Source organism: Strix uralensis, chromosome 5 (assembly GCF_047716275.1).
Source record: "Strix uralensis isolate ZFMK-TIS-50842 chromosome 5, bStrUra1, whole genome shotgun sequence".
NCBI lineage: Eukaryota > Metazoa > Chordata > Aves > Strigiformes > Strigidae > Strix > Strix uralensis.
In genome coordinates, this window is record NC_133976.1 from 4,443,853 (window position 1) to 4,461,033 (window position 17,181).

Sequence of the window (17,181 nt, forward strand, 5' to 3'; positions counted from 1 at the left end):
ATGGGTGCATCTGCATGGGTGCACGTCCTTGTGTACCTGCTTGAGTGTCTGCGAACGTGGCTGTGTTGTTTGAACCATCTCTTAGTTGTTGGCTGAGCTGGAGCTAAAATAGGTTAATGTGAAAACAACAGGGAATTGGTCCCCAGGAAAATTCTGTTTTCTCCCAAACAAATAGTTTGCAAGACCCCTTTTTTCTAAAAATATCCCGTTCCCCAGCTTGAGCTATCATTATCATTTTGAACACTTCTCATGGACTGACTCAGTCTCTGCTGCAGACTTTGTCCTGATTCTGATTGATTGGCATAGACATAAATCAGGAAAGCATGGTATTTACACCAGTGGCAATAGCAGCCCAAGCTCAAAATAATTTTTCTTTCTCCAAATCTTCTCTTTGTTGCCTAATCTTAAAATTTTAATCTATCTTCCTACCTAACATGACCATTCGGAGTCATGACCATTCGAACTAGCCAGGTACAGTGTGGTTAGTGGATGGAGGGACAGATGGATTTTGAGCATGGACTTCACAATGCTCTCAGTTCAGAAGGTCTTTATACATATCAAACCTGAACCAAAATCAATAAGGATACATTTCATCCATGGCTTTATACCATGCCCTGTCTTAGACTCTAAGCTGAATGTCACACACAACAGAGTGAGTTTGGGCCCAGACTCCGAATTTATGATGGAAAATAAATTTCCCTCTTTACTCCGAACAAAACTGGCTTGCTCTCTGCAGCTCCTGTCCTCCTGCTCTCTCTCCCTCATCAACTCTCTTTCCCCTTTCACACATCAGCTGCAAACATCTCATTTGGCTGGGATGTTGAAGGCAGACTCATCTCTAGCAGTTCCAGACTGTTAATTCAATCAGCTCTTATATCAGCACTAACATAAGTAAGTGAAAAAGGCTCTTGAATTTCATCACCTTGTTAAAAACTGGGATAGATTTCTGGAAGGATTATTTGATTTGCTTCACTAGGTTTTATAAAGGTTTGTACACAGCATTTAAACCATTATTATTTACTTTTAACAAGCTATTTATGTCCTACTCTCAACTGCATAATCAATACTGCTCTCCCATCTGTTCAGAGATCCTGACATCAGCAAATTTCAATTCTCCGCTGACTGAGTAAAAAGGAAGGAATAGCTTAAACACAGTGAGTGAATGAGAGAAAAAGAGCCCAAGAGAGGCTGATACGAAATAAATCTCCATGTCCAAAGATGGCCAGGCATTCAGGAACTGTGGATCCAAGTCCTAAACTTGTTGAGGACATTGCTGAGAGCACTGAAGGAGGATGCTATGCCTCAGAGTAAATTAAAGTGACTTCTATCCCTGACAAAAAGAATATTTTGATAGCCATTTGCTTGAATGAGTTTTCTTTTAAATTAATTTATTGAGACTTCTGGAGGTTTTTTGACTTTGCCCTGGAGCAGACCAAGGGGGTTCACCTGGGCATGCCAGCTGCATGGCTGGCACAAAGTAACTTCTGAAATCGTTTTTGACTAGAAGAAATCACCCCTCTGTACGGTGAAAGGTGAGAGGAGGATGAACATCTTCATGTGCAGAGGGATGCAGAAGAACAAATGGGTGATACAAAGGGAAGAGGTCCCAGTCCATTGCTGCCCTGCCATTGTCAAGGACTCAAAATGACGAGGACTGATGAATTCTGGCTTAACTTACAGCAGTGTAAATCTGGAATAACAACACTGAAGTTTTTGGATAAGGTCACTCCAGGATGGGCTGGTTTCTCCTTATTCAGAGATTGCAGGCCTAGGAAGTAAGGGATGGGGGTAATATCTTCAACCTTTTGGTGTTGTCACCAGAAACATAGCCAGAGATAACAGAGATCACAGCAGCTGGGTTTACTTCACAGCATTTTTGGTGTTTGCTATCTAACTAATATAAATAATTAGCACTCTAGGGGGAGGCTTAGTCAATCCACATGGACTGTAAAGTCGATGCTGTCACTCTGCTGCCTCTACAGTTTACAGTTCTGATCTCACCTGGAAGGGGACTCGTCTCTCCTAACTTGAAGTGACTTGACTTTAGGCCCCTACATGGGAGGCAGCCCTCCTGGTCCTGTGATAGTCAATGGAGACCTCATCAAAGCAGCTGGTGAAGTTTAGAGTACAAATTATGCAGGTATCTATTTAAAGGCAAATTGACTTGTGTTATGAATTTCTCTGATGGCAATAATTAGTCCTTAGTAACTATAGAGGGAGCTGAGGTTGTACTTGTTCAGATACAAACATCTATACTATATACTCTAGCACATGTATAAATCACATATCTGATTTCTATGGCACTTATTTTCATGTTACCCAGACTGCAAGTGCATTGCAGACACAGTATTGCTTAAGTCTTGGTATTTGATAAGTTTTTAGCATCTGTTAGTCTTACAGTCATCTGGAGAATGTTTCATCCAACTGGTTTCTGGATCCCTGATTTGGGATGAGATAAACCTCCCTCTACATGTGCCTCCACCGACCATGTAGGGAACCTACCTGACTTGCTAGACTAGACCCTAACAGCTCAATAGCTAAAGTCAGATGAGAGAAGTATGACTTGTGCTACTATGGACAATGGATTCCAAGGACCCAACATTAAACTCAGGTCTATGGACCCTGAATAAAAGGCATCTTCACCATATTAAGCAAGGTTTGCATTGCCCGCAGAGCCACACTCAAATAAAAGCATTTTCCAGACTGCTCTTCCACCATTCTGTTTTAATGTCTGGCCAAGGTCATTCTGTAGCAGCAGTCTTAATTGAAGAAGGACAAGATTAACCCAAAATCTCTAATCAAAGGAATAGGCAGATGTTTGGGTCTGACTCCCTAATGTAAATTGGGCATCATACTAGGGACACTAAGAGTTATACCTGTGGTAAGACATGGTAGAAAGTTGCATCCATCTGAATGTTTAGTTTTTTCTTCCAAAACTGAAGAGCTTGATCATAGTTTCACCACTATTCAGTGTCAGTGTTTGGTTGAGCACTGACGGCAAGGAAGAAATTTATATTTCAGAGAGCTACGCCATAATGATCCGATTTTATTATTTCTTTATACCAAGAAAAAATGCATATTTTTTCTTGCAGTGGTCCTTTGCAGCCCCTGCCTGTATCTTGAACTTCCCTAGTCACGTTCTTAGCTATGTCTAGACCGAAAATTTTGGCAGACTTTGCGTGCAGGAGATCTTATCCTCCTGTATGCTCCTGTGCTGATGAAGAACCACATCACAGCTCCCAAGAGGTCCATTGAAGACCCTCCATTTGAAATATGGGAGGTCCTTCAAGCTGGTTGCTGCTGCTAAAAATAGTGGCTTGAGCTGATACAGCTGTCTCCCTTTAGTGGTTAGTTCACATAAGTGTGTGAAAATCTTGCTGCTTTTAATTTAATTGATCTCTTAAGGCAGTGGCTCATTTTAGCAGGTTCAAGCCCTGCTTTTGGCACAAAGATGGCTGTTTTACAGCCAAACCTGCTGTGGTCTTTTGTGGAGACTTTCTATTTCTTTCTTTCTTTTCAGTCCACCCAAAGAAAGAGAAGCAAGTGTATGATTTGGTGTGGAGACAGCCCAGCACAAAGAAACACGTAACGTTCCTCTTCCCATCTGAATTCCATTGTCACCAGATCTCCTGAAGAACTAAAATGCATTAAGTTTTAACATCATCTTTTCCAAGAAAGGGTGCTTCGTGTCACTGTTAACTCCTACCTCACTATCTCAAAAATGCTACTGTGGTCTGGGATGTATTATTCTTATGGTAACAGCGTGCTACATTTTCCCCATTTTGTCAGGTTTTCTTACCCTTTTTGTTATGCCTAGTATGACCAGAACTGAGTTGATTTGCTGGGTGGATTATTGTTTCTTTTGAATGAGGGTTGCTATTTTGTCCCATTTTCTCCACCACTTTGGCCCCATGACATTTGGGGGGCAGGGAGGAGGGAGGCAATGAGAGGTTATATCTTGAAGAATTTCACCCTGGTGGAAAATACCAATGATTTAAAATAAATATACTCTCTGAGAGATCACATTACCCTGCTGAGCTCATGTACAGCAGAGATAAAATGGCTTTTTCAGAACTGATTTTTCTTTCCCCACCAGCTGAATGGAATATCAAAGTACACAATTTAAAGTAACTGTTAGAAAGAAGGTTATACACAATGCTATCAACAGAAAGGAGCTGAAAATTAAATGGAAATGATTACTGGAGCACTCATTTCCTTTGCTACTGGGAGGCTAACAACAATAATAAAAAATAATTTGGAAGTGAAAGCTGAGATTCTTCCTTTGATGTCTGAATATTTTCTGTTTATGTTTCTTTAAAATAAAGGGCCACATCATAAATTAAATGTGATGCTTAATTTTTGTTTTCTCTCCACTCAAACAACATGTTTTCCTCTAGGTGAGTATTAAAATAATGATTCACCTCTCTAGCTGCTGTATACCAGCAGGTTTTTGTTTAGGCAGCGGAGCAGCATGGGTTGAGTGATAGTTGGGTCCCAGACAGACAGAATGCAGTTGCCTCTTGGAACAGAGATTAAGGGGTTTTTAATTCAACATGTGAAAATGTAGAATGAGGAAAAGCCTGTGCCCTTAAGCCTTCCTGTAGGTTCATCTTAACTGAGCATCTCCTATGATACTCAAGTAATTTAGCCAAGCTTTCAACTCACTTGAGCTTTGGAGGCAACATCATTGCTTTGATGGGAAATCTCAGGCTAAGTGATTGACCATATTCTGGGATGCTACATATCATTTATACTGGGGTCCAGGATGGCTCTAAAGACCAGTGCATCACTCACTACCACAGTCACCCTTGGGTGCAGTTGCAGGTTGAGCCGCACTGAAGCTGGAGAGCCCAAGCACTCCCACCATAGCATGGGCCCAGGCTCTGTTCAGGCAGGGCACATATGGGCAGAGTCTTGCTAGATCCCAACCCACCAGTGGCTGTTCCAGGACTTTACCAAATACTCCTAAAAGGGCTTCAGCTTCTTTATGGCAATGGACTGTGGGAAATGTGTATGTGGCTTAGTAGCTGTGGCTTTCTAAGCTAAGCTGCAGGCAGACTCCAACAGGAGCTTTTTATTTTGAAGTGATCAAGACCTATGTCATGAGCCTGGTCTTCAACTGGAGTGCAGAACAGAAGAAAGCAAATGTCACTCCTATCTTCAAGGGGGGCAAGAAGGAGGCTAAGGAGTCTAAAGGCTTGTAAGCTTCACCTCCATCCCTGAGAAGCTCCCGGAGAAAATCCTCTGGGAAGCAATTTCCAAACTTGCTACGGACAAGAAGGTGATTAGGAGTAGTCAGCCAGGATTTCTGAAGGGGTATTCACATCTGACAAACCTGCATAAAAGCCTTCTACAATTAAATTATTAGTTTGGTGAAAGAGGGTAGAGCAGCTGATGTTGTTTATCTTGAATTTAGCAAAGCTTTCAACACAGTCCATAAAAGTCTTATAGACAAAGTGATGAAGTCTAGACTAGCTAGGTGGATGATGAGGTGGATCAACTCCTTGACTGTTTCTAGTTCTAGTTACCAAACCAGGGTGCCACAGCAGAGACCTTGGTACCATGACACACAGCATAGTCATTCTGCACCAGTCTTGGGAGAACCAAGCCTCATTCACAGCCAGCTGAGGCATTTTTATATTCTCCTTATTTATACAGTGGCATTACTATATCTACCTGAGAGTAAGGCCCCACTGAACACCAAAGTGATGCACAAATACATACAGGGCAGGACTTGCCTATTTTTCTAGAAAATAGAGGATGAGAAAGTTCAGTGGACAACTCTGGTTATCTGTCTTAGAATGGGATGAATCATCCTCTTAGACTCTTTCGCTGATCATAGAGAAAACATAGCTGATTACTTTGGATGCAGCTAGTTAAATTTTAATGAACTTTAAAGAATTCCATTCCATGAACTTCTGTTCAGAACAGCTTAGAGTAGCAGAGTATGTCCATTCAGAGAAAGAAAAGACAAAGCCTAGCAAGATAGGTTGCACCAGGCCACAGGAGATATGTATAAGAAAATTCAAAAAAAAATCTAGGTCTACAAAGACTCAGTAGCACCTTAACCACAGGATTGTCTTTCCCCTAAGATGTCTCTCTGCAAAGTTTTGTTGAATATTGTCAGTTCAGTTTTGCTCCAACTTAACCACATTGAGACATCAGATAGGCCTTGTTGACCTTCCGAGGAACTCTCAAAAGGTGTTAAGGGTTTGTACACCTCATGGATTTAGACGAAGATTTCTGGCAGAGCTGTGCTTTGAACTTTTGATTCACCAGATCTTCAGATTCAAAATGAAACTGAATGTCCTTGTGGAGACTGAAAGCAAAGACAGTTCTCAAAAGACTATAAACACTGAGCTGTGAGCCTCTTCAGTTATCACTGCTTTAGTATGGGAGAAGGGAAGATGCTTGTCAATGGGAATGGGATGCAGTGTCCTCTGGTCCCCCTTAATGAGGATGTATCAGGAGGACAGAGAATTTCCTTCATGAAGTTTCTTTAGCAGCTACAGAAAAACAGGCTCATGTCAAACCACGATGACACTGCAGCCTCTAGTTCAGGCTGTTTCAGAGGCTCAGTGCCACCAAATGTCCCACAAGCAGTTACCGCACACATATAGATCCAGTCTGCCCACCATGGGGCTCATGCTCTTTGCTGCCAGCAGCTATAGATTTTGTCTGATTGGGAGGCTGGTGAGCACCATGGTAAAGGCTATTTTTTTTCTGGTGCTTTTCAGGACAGGAGTCAAGGCAATGGTATTTTTGCAACTCAGTGACAAAAGCAAAAAAAAACCCCCCAAGTTATCATATGTGTTGACCTGTGACATGCTGTCCCCACCACAAGGAGTGACTCAGCTGGTTGAGTGCAGGTGCCTGTTGTAGGGTGAACTCAGTCGTTGGGTTTGATTCAGCTGCTTACACAGAGGTGTCCGCTGCTATTGAGGATGCTTTGGGGTAATAGGGCTATGAGATGTGTCACAGGTTGTAGGAGAGACCCATGTTCAGTGGAAGTCCTCCAGGATACCCCAGGGGGCACCTCAGTGATGCTAGATGAGTAAAGGTCAGCAATTAAACTACATTCCTATGCCATAGACAGCTGAATTAAATTATTTGAATTGGGACCTGAATCCAGATTCAGGACAGAAATACTTGGATTTCTGGGGGAGATGTCAGGATAGGAGTGGCTGCTCTGTGTTACCTGGGAGGCCAGATTAGAGTCATTCATCTGTTCTAGTCTCAGGCTGTCCCATCCTGTGAAATCTCTGAACATCCTGTGCTTCAGCTACAAAAGCAACTCTAGGATGGTACTGGCGGCTTTGAAGAAAACCAGCAGAGTTGTAACTGAAACCATTGAATGAAGGGAAGTGTTGCATAAGATTATACCAACCTGTATCTCTCCTTTCTTCCCTACTTTCTTTTTCTGTGCTTGTTTCATCTTCCACAACTCAATGATGTTTCTTCTTTGTTTCACTTTCATTTTTCTATCATTTCATATCCTTGTGTATATAAACATTAAGGTAATATAGAGGATAAAGGACTCCATCGTATCTGTTACCAAAGAGGGACTGGACCCCAGCATGTCAGGTACAGTCTCTGAGCTGTTCAGGACCACTGGCTTGCAACTAGTGCCAGTTACAGAAAAGCCAGAAACACATTAATTCATGTACTTCACCACCTCTGCATGTGCTCTCTTGGCTGCTGTGATACAGCAAAGATAAAACTTCTTTGTAAGAGAGGAAGGTAGAAAAGCTTCCTGCGGTCTGTGCTGAGATCTCCGCTGGCTTCACAACACTGCAAGGCATGTTTTGGGCCACATATTGATTATGATCTTAGCTGCTGTAGGTGATATGCTTGCTGAGCTGGCATCTCTTGGAGTGAGAGAGCAGTTTAGACCCCAGCTGTGAAATCTCACTTGGATTTTAAGTGTCTAAGGTACAAATACAATAGTAAAGGGAGAAGCATACTTACTTGTAGTACCCACCGTTCGGAGCTGTACTGGCAGACAGGGACTTTTGGTGATACTTCTCCACTGCAAGATGTGCCTGGTAACCACTGGGTAAAGTTGCCTTTCCTGTCTGCATGGGCAGCGAAGAGAAGGGTGGGGTGCAGGATGGTGCTTGGTCTTCCCTATGGGATAGGTAAGCATATCCCTGGACTGCACGCTGAGGAGCTGTGAGACCAACCAACCTCCTCTGGAAGAACCTTGGAGGTCTTTGCAGGAGGGCTGAAATCAGGGTTGTTGCTCATTGGTGACTCCCACTCATCCCAACCTGTTTATCTGCCTGAGGTTTGGTTTGGTGAATGCCAACAAGTAGGAATTTGTGCATCTGTCGAGTAAAGCAGCAAGACTTGGGCAGGATCAGTTGGGTGGTGAGGACTCTCAAAACCTGAGCTGAAGTAGGTGGTGCTGGAGGTCAGACCCTGATGTTTGCAGGTGCCATGCTCCTACAGCAGTGCTGTGATCCCATGAAGCTCCCAAACAGGATTGGGCCTTCAGCAAATGAATAACCAAACCTGGCAAACCCCATCTACTATGCCATAAAATGAATCTTATGGAGGAGTGGAAAGAAAAAAAAAAAGAAAGAAGACAAGATGGGTATGGAGGTGCCAGGTTTAGCCAAGGCAAAGGAGCATGTCTGTGAGTCCCTGGGCTCCAGCTCATTTCTGTGTGTGTGTTTGGCTTTCAGCCCTCACCGGCTCCTATCTCTCAATCGCTGCCACCACAGGAAAACGCTTGCTGTTTACCACGTCACTCTTTGCACACCACAGGCACAGCTGGGAGGGTTTTCAGGCTGTGGCACTGCTGAGACACACAGCACGCACGTTCGCGGTGGCTCATACCTACCTCTCCCTGTCTCCCTACCCCCATCCTCAATGGGTTTATTTGGTTTTTAAACTGAAGACAAATTGCAGAGAGAAGCAGGCACTTCTTCTTGTGGTTAGAGTCAAAAGCCCTACAGTGAGCCTAACACCACATCTGCTCTAGCAGTTACTCAAACGTGCTCCTTTACAAATCACTCTTACGTTTGGCTGCTTTAGCTACACGAGACCACAGCTGGCGTGCAGAGAGCCCTGCCTCTGGTCAGAGAGGTGTTAAACCCTGTTGCTCTTCAGTTACTTAACCACAAGAGGTGATTCAGCACCCTTCTTCCCTAGTCTACGCTCTTGAGGTGTCCCTGCATTGGTGTCAAGTACAAAACACTGCGCCATTGAAAAGAAAACATCCCTAACAGTCATTTAAAGGGGGTTACTGCCAATCTTCAAATGCTCAGAAGTGCAAGTTCTAGTCCAGATCAGGCCATCCAGACTCCATCCATAGCATGTGGACAGAGTCAGGGCCTCCCAGGACTTGGCTGATCCAGCCTCGCTCAGGTGTCAAAGGAAAATGGCCTGAATCGCCCTCTAGTAGTAATGAACCTCTGCACATCTGGCTCTGCAACCCCTTTGAGATTCCAGACCCCATGTACTGCCATGTCATCTTCTGGCAGTGAAAAGGAACATTTTACTCTCTTCTTGGATAATTTTGCGCACCACCAAATCCTTGGTTTAGATACTCATCTGTGGAGTAGTTACGGTTGTTCAAATGCTTGCTGATCCTGTGTATTTATGGGTTGAAATTCCCCTGGGGAACATCCCCCAGAAAGCACGGAGCCATTTTAATGGCTTTTGTAAGCACCTCTGTTCTTTGTCCCTATTTAATTACTTCAATGCCTGTTTTCCAATTGTACACAACATTTTATTAAACTGTACAAACAGCACTGGCATTAAAAAAATTCATGTTAACCGTTCTAATTAAACATGATGACCAGCTGCACAAACGGTGAGCACAGATGCCCCCTGCGTTTCATACAGCACAAACAAGGATTTCATAAGAGTCACTGGACTGCAACCTTTTTCAGGGTGCTCTGCTTTTCTTGTCGACATTAGGCACTTCTGCTTTTGGTCGTGCAGGCTTCAGTGTCTGCAGTCACCGACAGCAATACCCCAGGACTGCCCACAAGGCTGTATTTGTCTTGTTGGGAGGTCCAAGTTGACAGCCTGGTCCAGCAGAGACAGAGAGACACCTCTGAAGGGAATCTGATTTGGGGATGACTCACCTTCTAGAACTTCTCTTCTCCATGGACTGGAGGGATTGATACAACAAAGCTTCAAATGCATACACTTCAATTAAGAGTCTAACACCAACTTGGGTGACTCCCTAAGTCTAAGCTATTACAGAATCCTCTATTTGGGCTGTGAGTTAATTTTGACCCAGTATTTAACTGGTATCTCAGTGACAAGCAGTAACTGGGCGGTTCTACATCTCTCCAATCTCAGAAAACAGTGCTTCTTTATTTAAAGGATCCTGTGATGAAAGGATCATGAAAAGACCTTTTTTAACCCATCTACATTTCCACAGACTGCAAAGGGATAGAACACACAGCAAAATGTCATGAGAGGACCACCCTCACCTGATATGCTGTCCTGCCCTGTGACCGTTGGGTGCAGTTTGTTGACCTATGATCACCATGCGTGCAAAGAGTTGGGATGTCATTTAGACCAATAGAAAGTATATCAACCTTTGCAAGGACTGATTACTACCTTTCAAGTAAAATAGGCCAATGTTGTGACTGGAAGGCCAGTTTGACAACGCTTAAACAACGGTTCGAGGAAACCTCTTCCACCTTTCTCATGCAGTTTTAGGATAAAACTCCAGAAAGCCCAGTCTGGATTTTGGCTCTGAGCCTGGCGTGTGTGAGGACAGTTAAAGCTTTAGAACGGGGGTTCCTGAGGCTTTCTGCTGGACTGCAACTTCCCATCCTTCCTGCTCAATTACTAAGTGTAAACCACTGGTTTTCTGTATTGATCTTGATACTTGCCATGTCAACAATCCTCCTTCAGGGCTGAGTCCTTAACTCCAGCGCCTCTGACTGAGGTGTACAAATGCTGGAATGGGCACCTGCAAAGTTTATTTGTCCCAGCAGAGCAAAACTGAATCCTAACACCTGCGAACATTATTTTTAAAGTGTGTAGGGAGTAAAATTCCTTCTTCAAAACTGTGCACATGTGCACAATTCTGCACATGTACAAGTGGGGGTTACCAAAGCATCCAGCCTGAAGTCTTCCCAGATACCCTCAGGCCTTGAGCTTGTCCTTCAGAAGAAGGTGGGCCTAGGTGAGAATTGCAGAAATGGGCACTGACATCACTGGAAGCTCAAATATACTTTCTTACAGAGAAACCCATTGGCTGTGTGTACAAGTTGTTGGGAACAGCACTTCCTCATTTTCAGGTGCTCTCAACTTCAAGAACATTGGGAAAAGAGAGAAGAGAGACCAAAAGATACCACAAAGAAACTTCATCATTAATGAAGAGTGTCTGGCATCTGCTATGGACTGGAATAAGCTGGAAGCCTCCAGGCATGGTACAAACTTTCACTGAGGTGTTTTTCTGGAGGGTTCTTGGTAAAAATAACCATGCACAGTCTTCAGTTGACAAAGTGTTTCTCAAACCATTACAGATAATTCCTTCAGTAAGGCAGATCTCAGGAAAATATTTTCTCCATTTTAGGGTTCACAAAAGAAAAGTTGCTGAACATATTTTGGTCCATGCTGTTAATCAGTGCTCTGTCAGCACAGGACAGTCTAGGTTTTTCATTTAGAAATTCCTTGTCGAAGTTGCTACAGTCACTTGGAGATTTCTTCAAGAAAAGGAAAAAAAAAATTGATGTCAAAGCATTAATATTCAGATCTTCATTACAACGGTACTGGTCCTATCAGGCTGCTTCCTATGGGCTCAGTTCAACTAGTTGGGAGCAAGCTCAGCTCAGCCAGGGAACCTGCAATGCATTTGCTCTCGGCCTTTGGCGCAATGATTAGTTACTCCAGCCCAAACCACGGACCGTAACATATCAAACTGCAGTGAATTTCTATCTGAGCTCTTAATATCTAGCAACCAGTGCTAATCACTTGCTTATTACCATACTACTGAAGTAATAATGGGAATAAATATTATATAGGAGGCACTGAGCTCGTGATCCATGAATTCTGCCAGGCATGGTTGGTACAGCTTTGTAACATGGCAGACTGGACCCATCAATTAAATAACGTTTGTGAAGGACTCTAAAATGAAAGTATGATGCACATGTCCAATTAAGGTATATTATTGTTATTAATAGGACTTTAATAGTTTCATAGGACTGTTATTTATAGTCAGGACTATCCTCACTTAGCTGACCACCTGGTTACCTGAACTGCTTTTCCTTCTTTAGCTTCTGCAGTGCAATGAAAAACAATCCCTACAGAATGGGCTGAACTTATGTGGTTAAGGGAAGGTGTTTTAAGTGGCATCCGGACCCCTGCTATGGTAACTGAGAAAGTGATGAGTAATTTATGGTTTCTCAGGTGTGGGCATGCCAGACTTGGGCTTATAGCCATCACGAAGTAGTAGTCATGATGATCAGGTCAGGCAGCCCAGCCAATAGATGTACGTAGTTCGCAATTATCTTTCCAGTAACTGTACAAGGAGTGAAGCTGTGGTAGATCCAAATTGTAGATGATTTCAGCTGCTTGTATCTGATGTAGACAACACACCAGACAGCCTGTGAACACTTTAGTCTGCATTTGGACATTTAAATAAGAGTAAACACTTTCCATTCTGATTGCCCTGGTCCAAGGTCCTTCATCTACTTTTAGACAGAGAGACTGTATGTGCAGAGCAACTCCAGAAGATAACCCTGAAAGCTTGAGGGCATTTTGAAAGCCTTCACATGGTGCCTAAACCTGTTAGTTCCAGTGTGAAGCAGACATTTATCCATCTTTAAAGTCCTGATTCTGTGAATCTGAACAGGATTTGAGGCTGCTGACATTAAAGACCCATGTCTGAAGATTTTGGACAGTGCCCCTAAATAGATGGGTTTATAACATTACTGTAGGTCCTGGCTTTGATTTATTGCTAGCATGTGCTAGAGGGTTTAAATTTATAATTCAGGAAAGAAAGACATGAGATGGGTGGAACTGAAAGAAGATGCATCCTTACCACTCTTGGTTTGAAAGGAGGCTCCATCCTTCTTTCCTCTAAAGCTTCCCAGTTTATTTCCCGGAAAAAGGCATGCTGGCGGATGTTCCCTCTTGCTCCCAGTCTCCTCTCAGGTTCTCTCACAAAAAGCTAGAATATTGAAGAAAGAGAAATACCTTAGTCTTTTATCAATAACAGTGTATTCATTAGGACAGTCATACCAGTTAGGGTCTCAAACTTCAAAGTCAAGCATGGTTGGTGAGAATATGAAAACTTTTCTATGTTACTAGATTTCTGATTGTGGAACCAGTTCAGATTTTTAGCATAAATTGCAAAAACTGAGAGACCCTGGTCATATGTTCCCTTTGCAGGAGAGAGAGGACAATTTGCTACAGTGGAAACAACATATGTGTCTGAGCATCCAAATATGCAACTACACAGGTGAAATATCTGGATTGCACTTGTAAGCTTTTGTCTGGACAATTTCTTGTTATCAGAAAATTTTTTATGGTTGAAGTATAAGCATAATTTGTGAAAATACTAGCCTAGCCTATGTGGGGTTGCATTCACCTCCTATACCTTTGGACACTTGGAGTGTCAGTATTTGACCCTTTATAATTAATAGCGGAAAACAGTCATCTTAGGTGCAAATCATCTGACCTCCTTTACACACTTAAAGATGAGAAAAGACACCTGGAAGTGCTTGCTTCTCTCCACTGACTATCTCAGGTGCTGACAACTGTCTACTTTGTCAAAAGACTCCCAATTCAGCTTGTGTTTGCTGCACATGGCAGTCTACAAGTCCTGTAGATGACTAATTCTGCTAAAGATAGGGAAAAGCTAAAAGTGGGGGAATATCTTTTCACCATCAGCTACATGCATGTCTGAGCCCACTCTTCAGTTTAGTGTAAATATAGCCTTCTTTGTCACAGATGTTTTTATAGTGCTGCAGGAGCCATTTGGCTCTGGAAGAAGCTGAAGTGTTTCTGAGGGAGAGTTTCAGGAGTGCTAAATGCTTCACAGGTCCTCTCAACGTTCGTGAGCAGGATGTAGTGCTGAAGGATTGCTATAATGGTGGGTGTGAATAGTTTAAAATTAATCTTTACATCTGCAGTAAAACATCTGGGGACTCCAGGCCAGCTGGCCCATAGAGCATGAGATCTATGTCATGTCCCTCTAAAGGCAGTGAAGAGGAATAGTGGCAACACTTGATAGCAGGTGACCTGAATACAACCAATATGTTCTACTTCAGAAGTAAGGGCAAATTTTCAAAAGCATTTTACTGTTGGAGGTCATCTCGAAATGGACTTGGGTTACACATGGTAGAATTTTCTTGTTACTCTATTTGGCCAACAGCGAGCATACAAGAGATACTACTCAGCAAAGAACAAACAGAAATATCTAATGCCAAAAGAGGAAGCAAAAAAATCTGATGTATGGACCATTGAGGGCCTGTTTGAAAAAAAAACAGGCATTAGGTTTTGGTGAATGCTGTGGGCAAAGCGTTACCAAGACTGAAGTGTCCTGCAGACAACTGATTACACAGCAGTGCAGATTCCACAGGTTAAATTCTGTGCTGATAATACAGGCATTAAGCAGGGTGGAATATGTAATTACCCGGAGTCAGTGGCAAGAATAGCCCATACTGGAGAAAATGGTTTTTTTCCTAAGTTAGGAAGTTTATTGATTAGTATAAAGATGATTATTATCTCTAATCCTGACAGAAGTATAGGCTGTTTGTACAGAAGCATGGCAGCATATGTCCCAGAAATAGACATTCAAACTCTTAGTCTGCGATGATGTATCTTCCTGAACCACTGCTTTTGATTGTTTTCATTATTATAATTTTATAGTGATACCTAAACATCTGAGCCCTGCTGTGCACAGCACAGATGCTAAAATAATCTCCCTTTCTCTGTTTTTCTTGGTAGTGGAATGCTGTATGATGTCTGTCACTTTGTAAATGCAAAACTCAAGGTAGGGACTGTAGGTCAAATATGACCAAAATCTTGTGATGAACACATTAACTCACATCACCTGAGCCATTATAAATCTCTGTACATGCTCTCTCACCTTGCTTCATCTCAAGTTAAAATGCCTTAGCTTAGATCATGTTCAACATCAGTCCAAAGCCCAACTGAGGGGACGTAACTTGTTAGACTAGTTGTGACTTCATTGCATAATTATCTTTCAACTCTAGAGTAATTTGCATCCCAAGACAGAAAGGCTACAATGCTAAATGGCATGGGCCTGAGAAGGAGCAATGAAAAAAATCAGTGTATTAATGGCAGGGAACCTAAAAGATGAGGAGGGTGCCCATTAGAGGGAAACAGAAGAGTGCTCTGCTTAGAAAGGGCAGTAAGCATTGCTATGTAGGAGATTCAAAGTGTCAAAAATCCAGATGACATGGTGCTACTATCTTGAGTAGCCACACCACTTCAGGACACAGCTCAGGCTTTGTTTTCCTGCTCTTTAGCTCAGTGCAAAGATGCAAAATATTCTCTACTGAAAATCAAGCTGAACACCAAACCAATCTACCCTAGATGTCCTCATAGTTCTGAGGCACAAGAACTGCTTCAAAGCCATAATTATCAAGAAAGTCACTGTAACTCTTAGCTTGAAGTCTGGCAGAATATTTTTTCTAGGAGTTAACATGCCTTGCACCTTAGGGACTGCTCTGCAAAGAAATTGATCTCTGTTGTTATCTGGTACCCTGTGACCCTACTTATGTTATGTGAGGAGCCATCATCGCAACTCAGGAGAAAGAAGACACAAAGATGGCCTTATGACTTAGATCAGGTGTGCTTTGAGGTTCACAGACAAGAAAGTGGTCCTATCACACTGATTTTTTTTCTCTGAACAACAGCTGCAGATGTACAAATCAAAGATGACATTTCTGGCAAAAGGACTTTTGTTCAATGTGTGGTAATTCTTACCTTCACCAAAATGTCTTTTGCATCCTTGTCGAGCCAGCGAGGGTAGAACGGGTTATCCATACGGATAGACTGGAAAAGCTCCTCTTCATCTTGGCCATGGAAAGGAGACTGGCCAATAAGCATCTCATACAGGAGGACACCAAAGGACCACCAGTCAACGGAGGTGTTGTACTTCTGCCCTAGCAATATCTGCCCAAAGAGAGGAGTGACAAAGACAGATGCAAAATGTCTGACATGAGTATTTCAACTTCAGAAGGGTGGCCAGACCCTGATCTTTCAACAGCCACTTTGGACTGAGTGGGATAGCAGAGGTGCTTTCCCCTGCCTGCAGCACGAGCCAGAGCATCTGCCAGTGGTGCAGAGGCTGTGGTTTGAGGAGCTCCAAGTTACGGCCACGTCTGGGTGCCAGAACAGTCCTTTGCACTACAGGTAACAGGTTGCATGTAGCTCTTCATTTACTTGAACAAATCCTTGGCTGCCAGAGAGATCTCAAACATAAAAAGTGAGGCAAGCCATCTTTTGCCTGCTCTCCAAGTTATCCCAGGGGTTCAAATCAGGCTTGTGAAGTCCAAGAAGAAAAATGGTTAGCCATTAGCATTTTGGGACTGATTTAACTCACACAGACTGTACTTTAAAATTACAAGTGTGGCAGTGTAAGGGTACTTTAGGTCTATCAGTCAGTCGAAATGGTGTGAATCTATCCCAGCAAAATCTGCCCCAGGAAAAACATGAGAAAGCAGTTGCTGGTCTGTCCTCTTGAGACCTCTTGAGTTATAGGTAGAGGAATGGGAATTTGCCCTCAGTCAGTTCATTGGTTTGCGCCTTTCTGTGTCAGCTATAAAGTGAAGGCTACACCCAGTGTGTGGGGGCCAGGGAGGGTCAGCTGGAGTGATGATCTTCCCTAAGAAGGGATGTGGCATTTTCTTCCCCTACAAACTTGGCCAGACATCACCAAGTTCTCAAATTTCCCCTCTGAGGAAGCAAAATTAATCTCACTTGCCTTTAGATATCTGTTATGGAGATACCTAGAGCTCAACCAGTTATCATTAGCTCCCTTTATAGTCAAGGAAGAGAATTAATCCCAATTTTAGACATCTATCTTAATATTTACCTGCTGTAAAATAACCCCCTCTCCTTTATATATATATCTATATATAGATATTTACATTGCATATGTCTAAAGGTACATGTCATAATGATGATGTCTAGGATCCTTATCAGGATTTTAGAGATGGAGAGGGGAATACCTCA

At 42.8% G+C, this 17,181-nt stretch overlaps 1 protein-coding gene across 4 annotated transcripts in view; it reads right to left on the reverse strand.

Annotated features, from left to right (window-relative positions):
- Positions 1-9,714: 9,714 nt before the first annotated feature.
- PRKCQ (protein kinase C theta) overlaps positions 9,715-17,181 on the reverse strand; it is a 67,331-nt gene continuing 59,864 nt past the window's right edge. For all 4 annotated transcript variants that reach the window (XM_074869713.1, XM_074869710.1, XM_074869711.1 and 1 more), the window contains exons 18-20: positions 15,931-16,119; positions 13,016-13,144; positions 9,715-11,678 (exon numbers count right to left, since the gene is read on the reverse strand). In XM_074869713.1, coding sequence (XP_074725814.1) covers positions 11,523-11,678; positions 13,016-13,144; positions 15,931-16,119 — 474 coding nt within the window. In that variant the 3' untranslated portion in view covers positions 9,715-11,522. The remainder of the gene's footprint in view (positions 11,679-13,015; positions 13,145-15,930; positions 16,120-17,181) is intronic.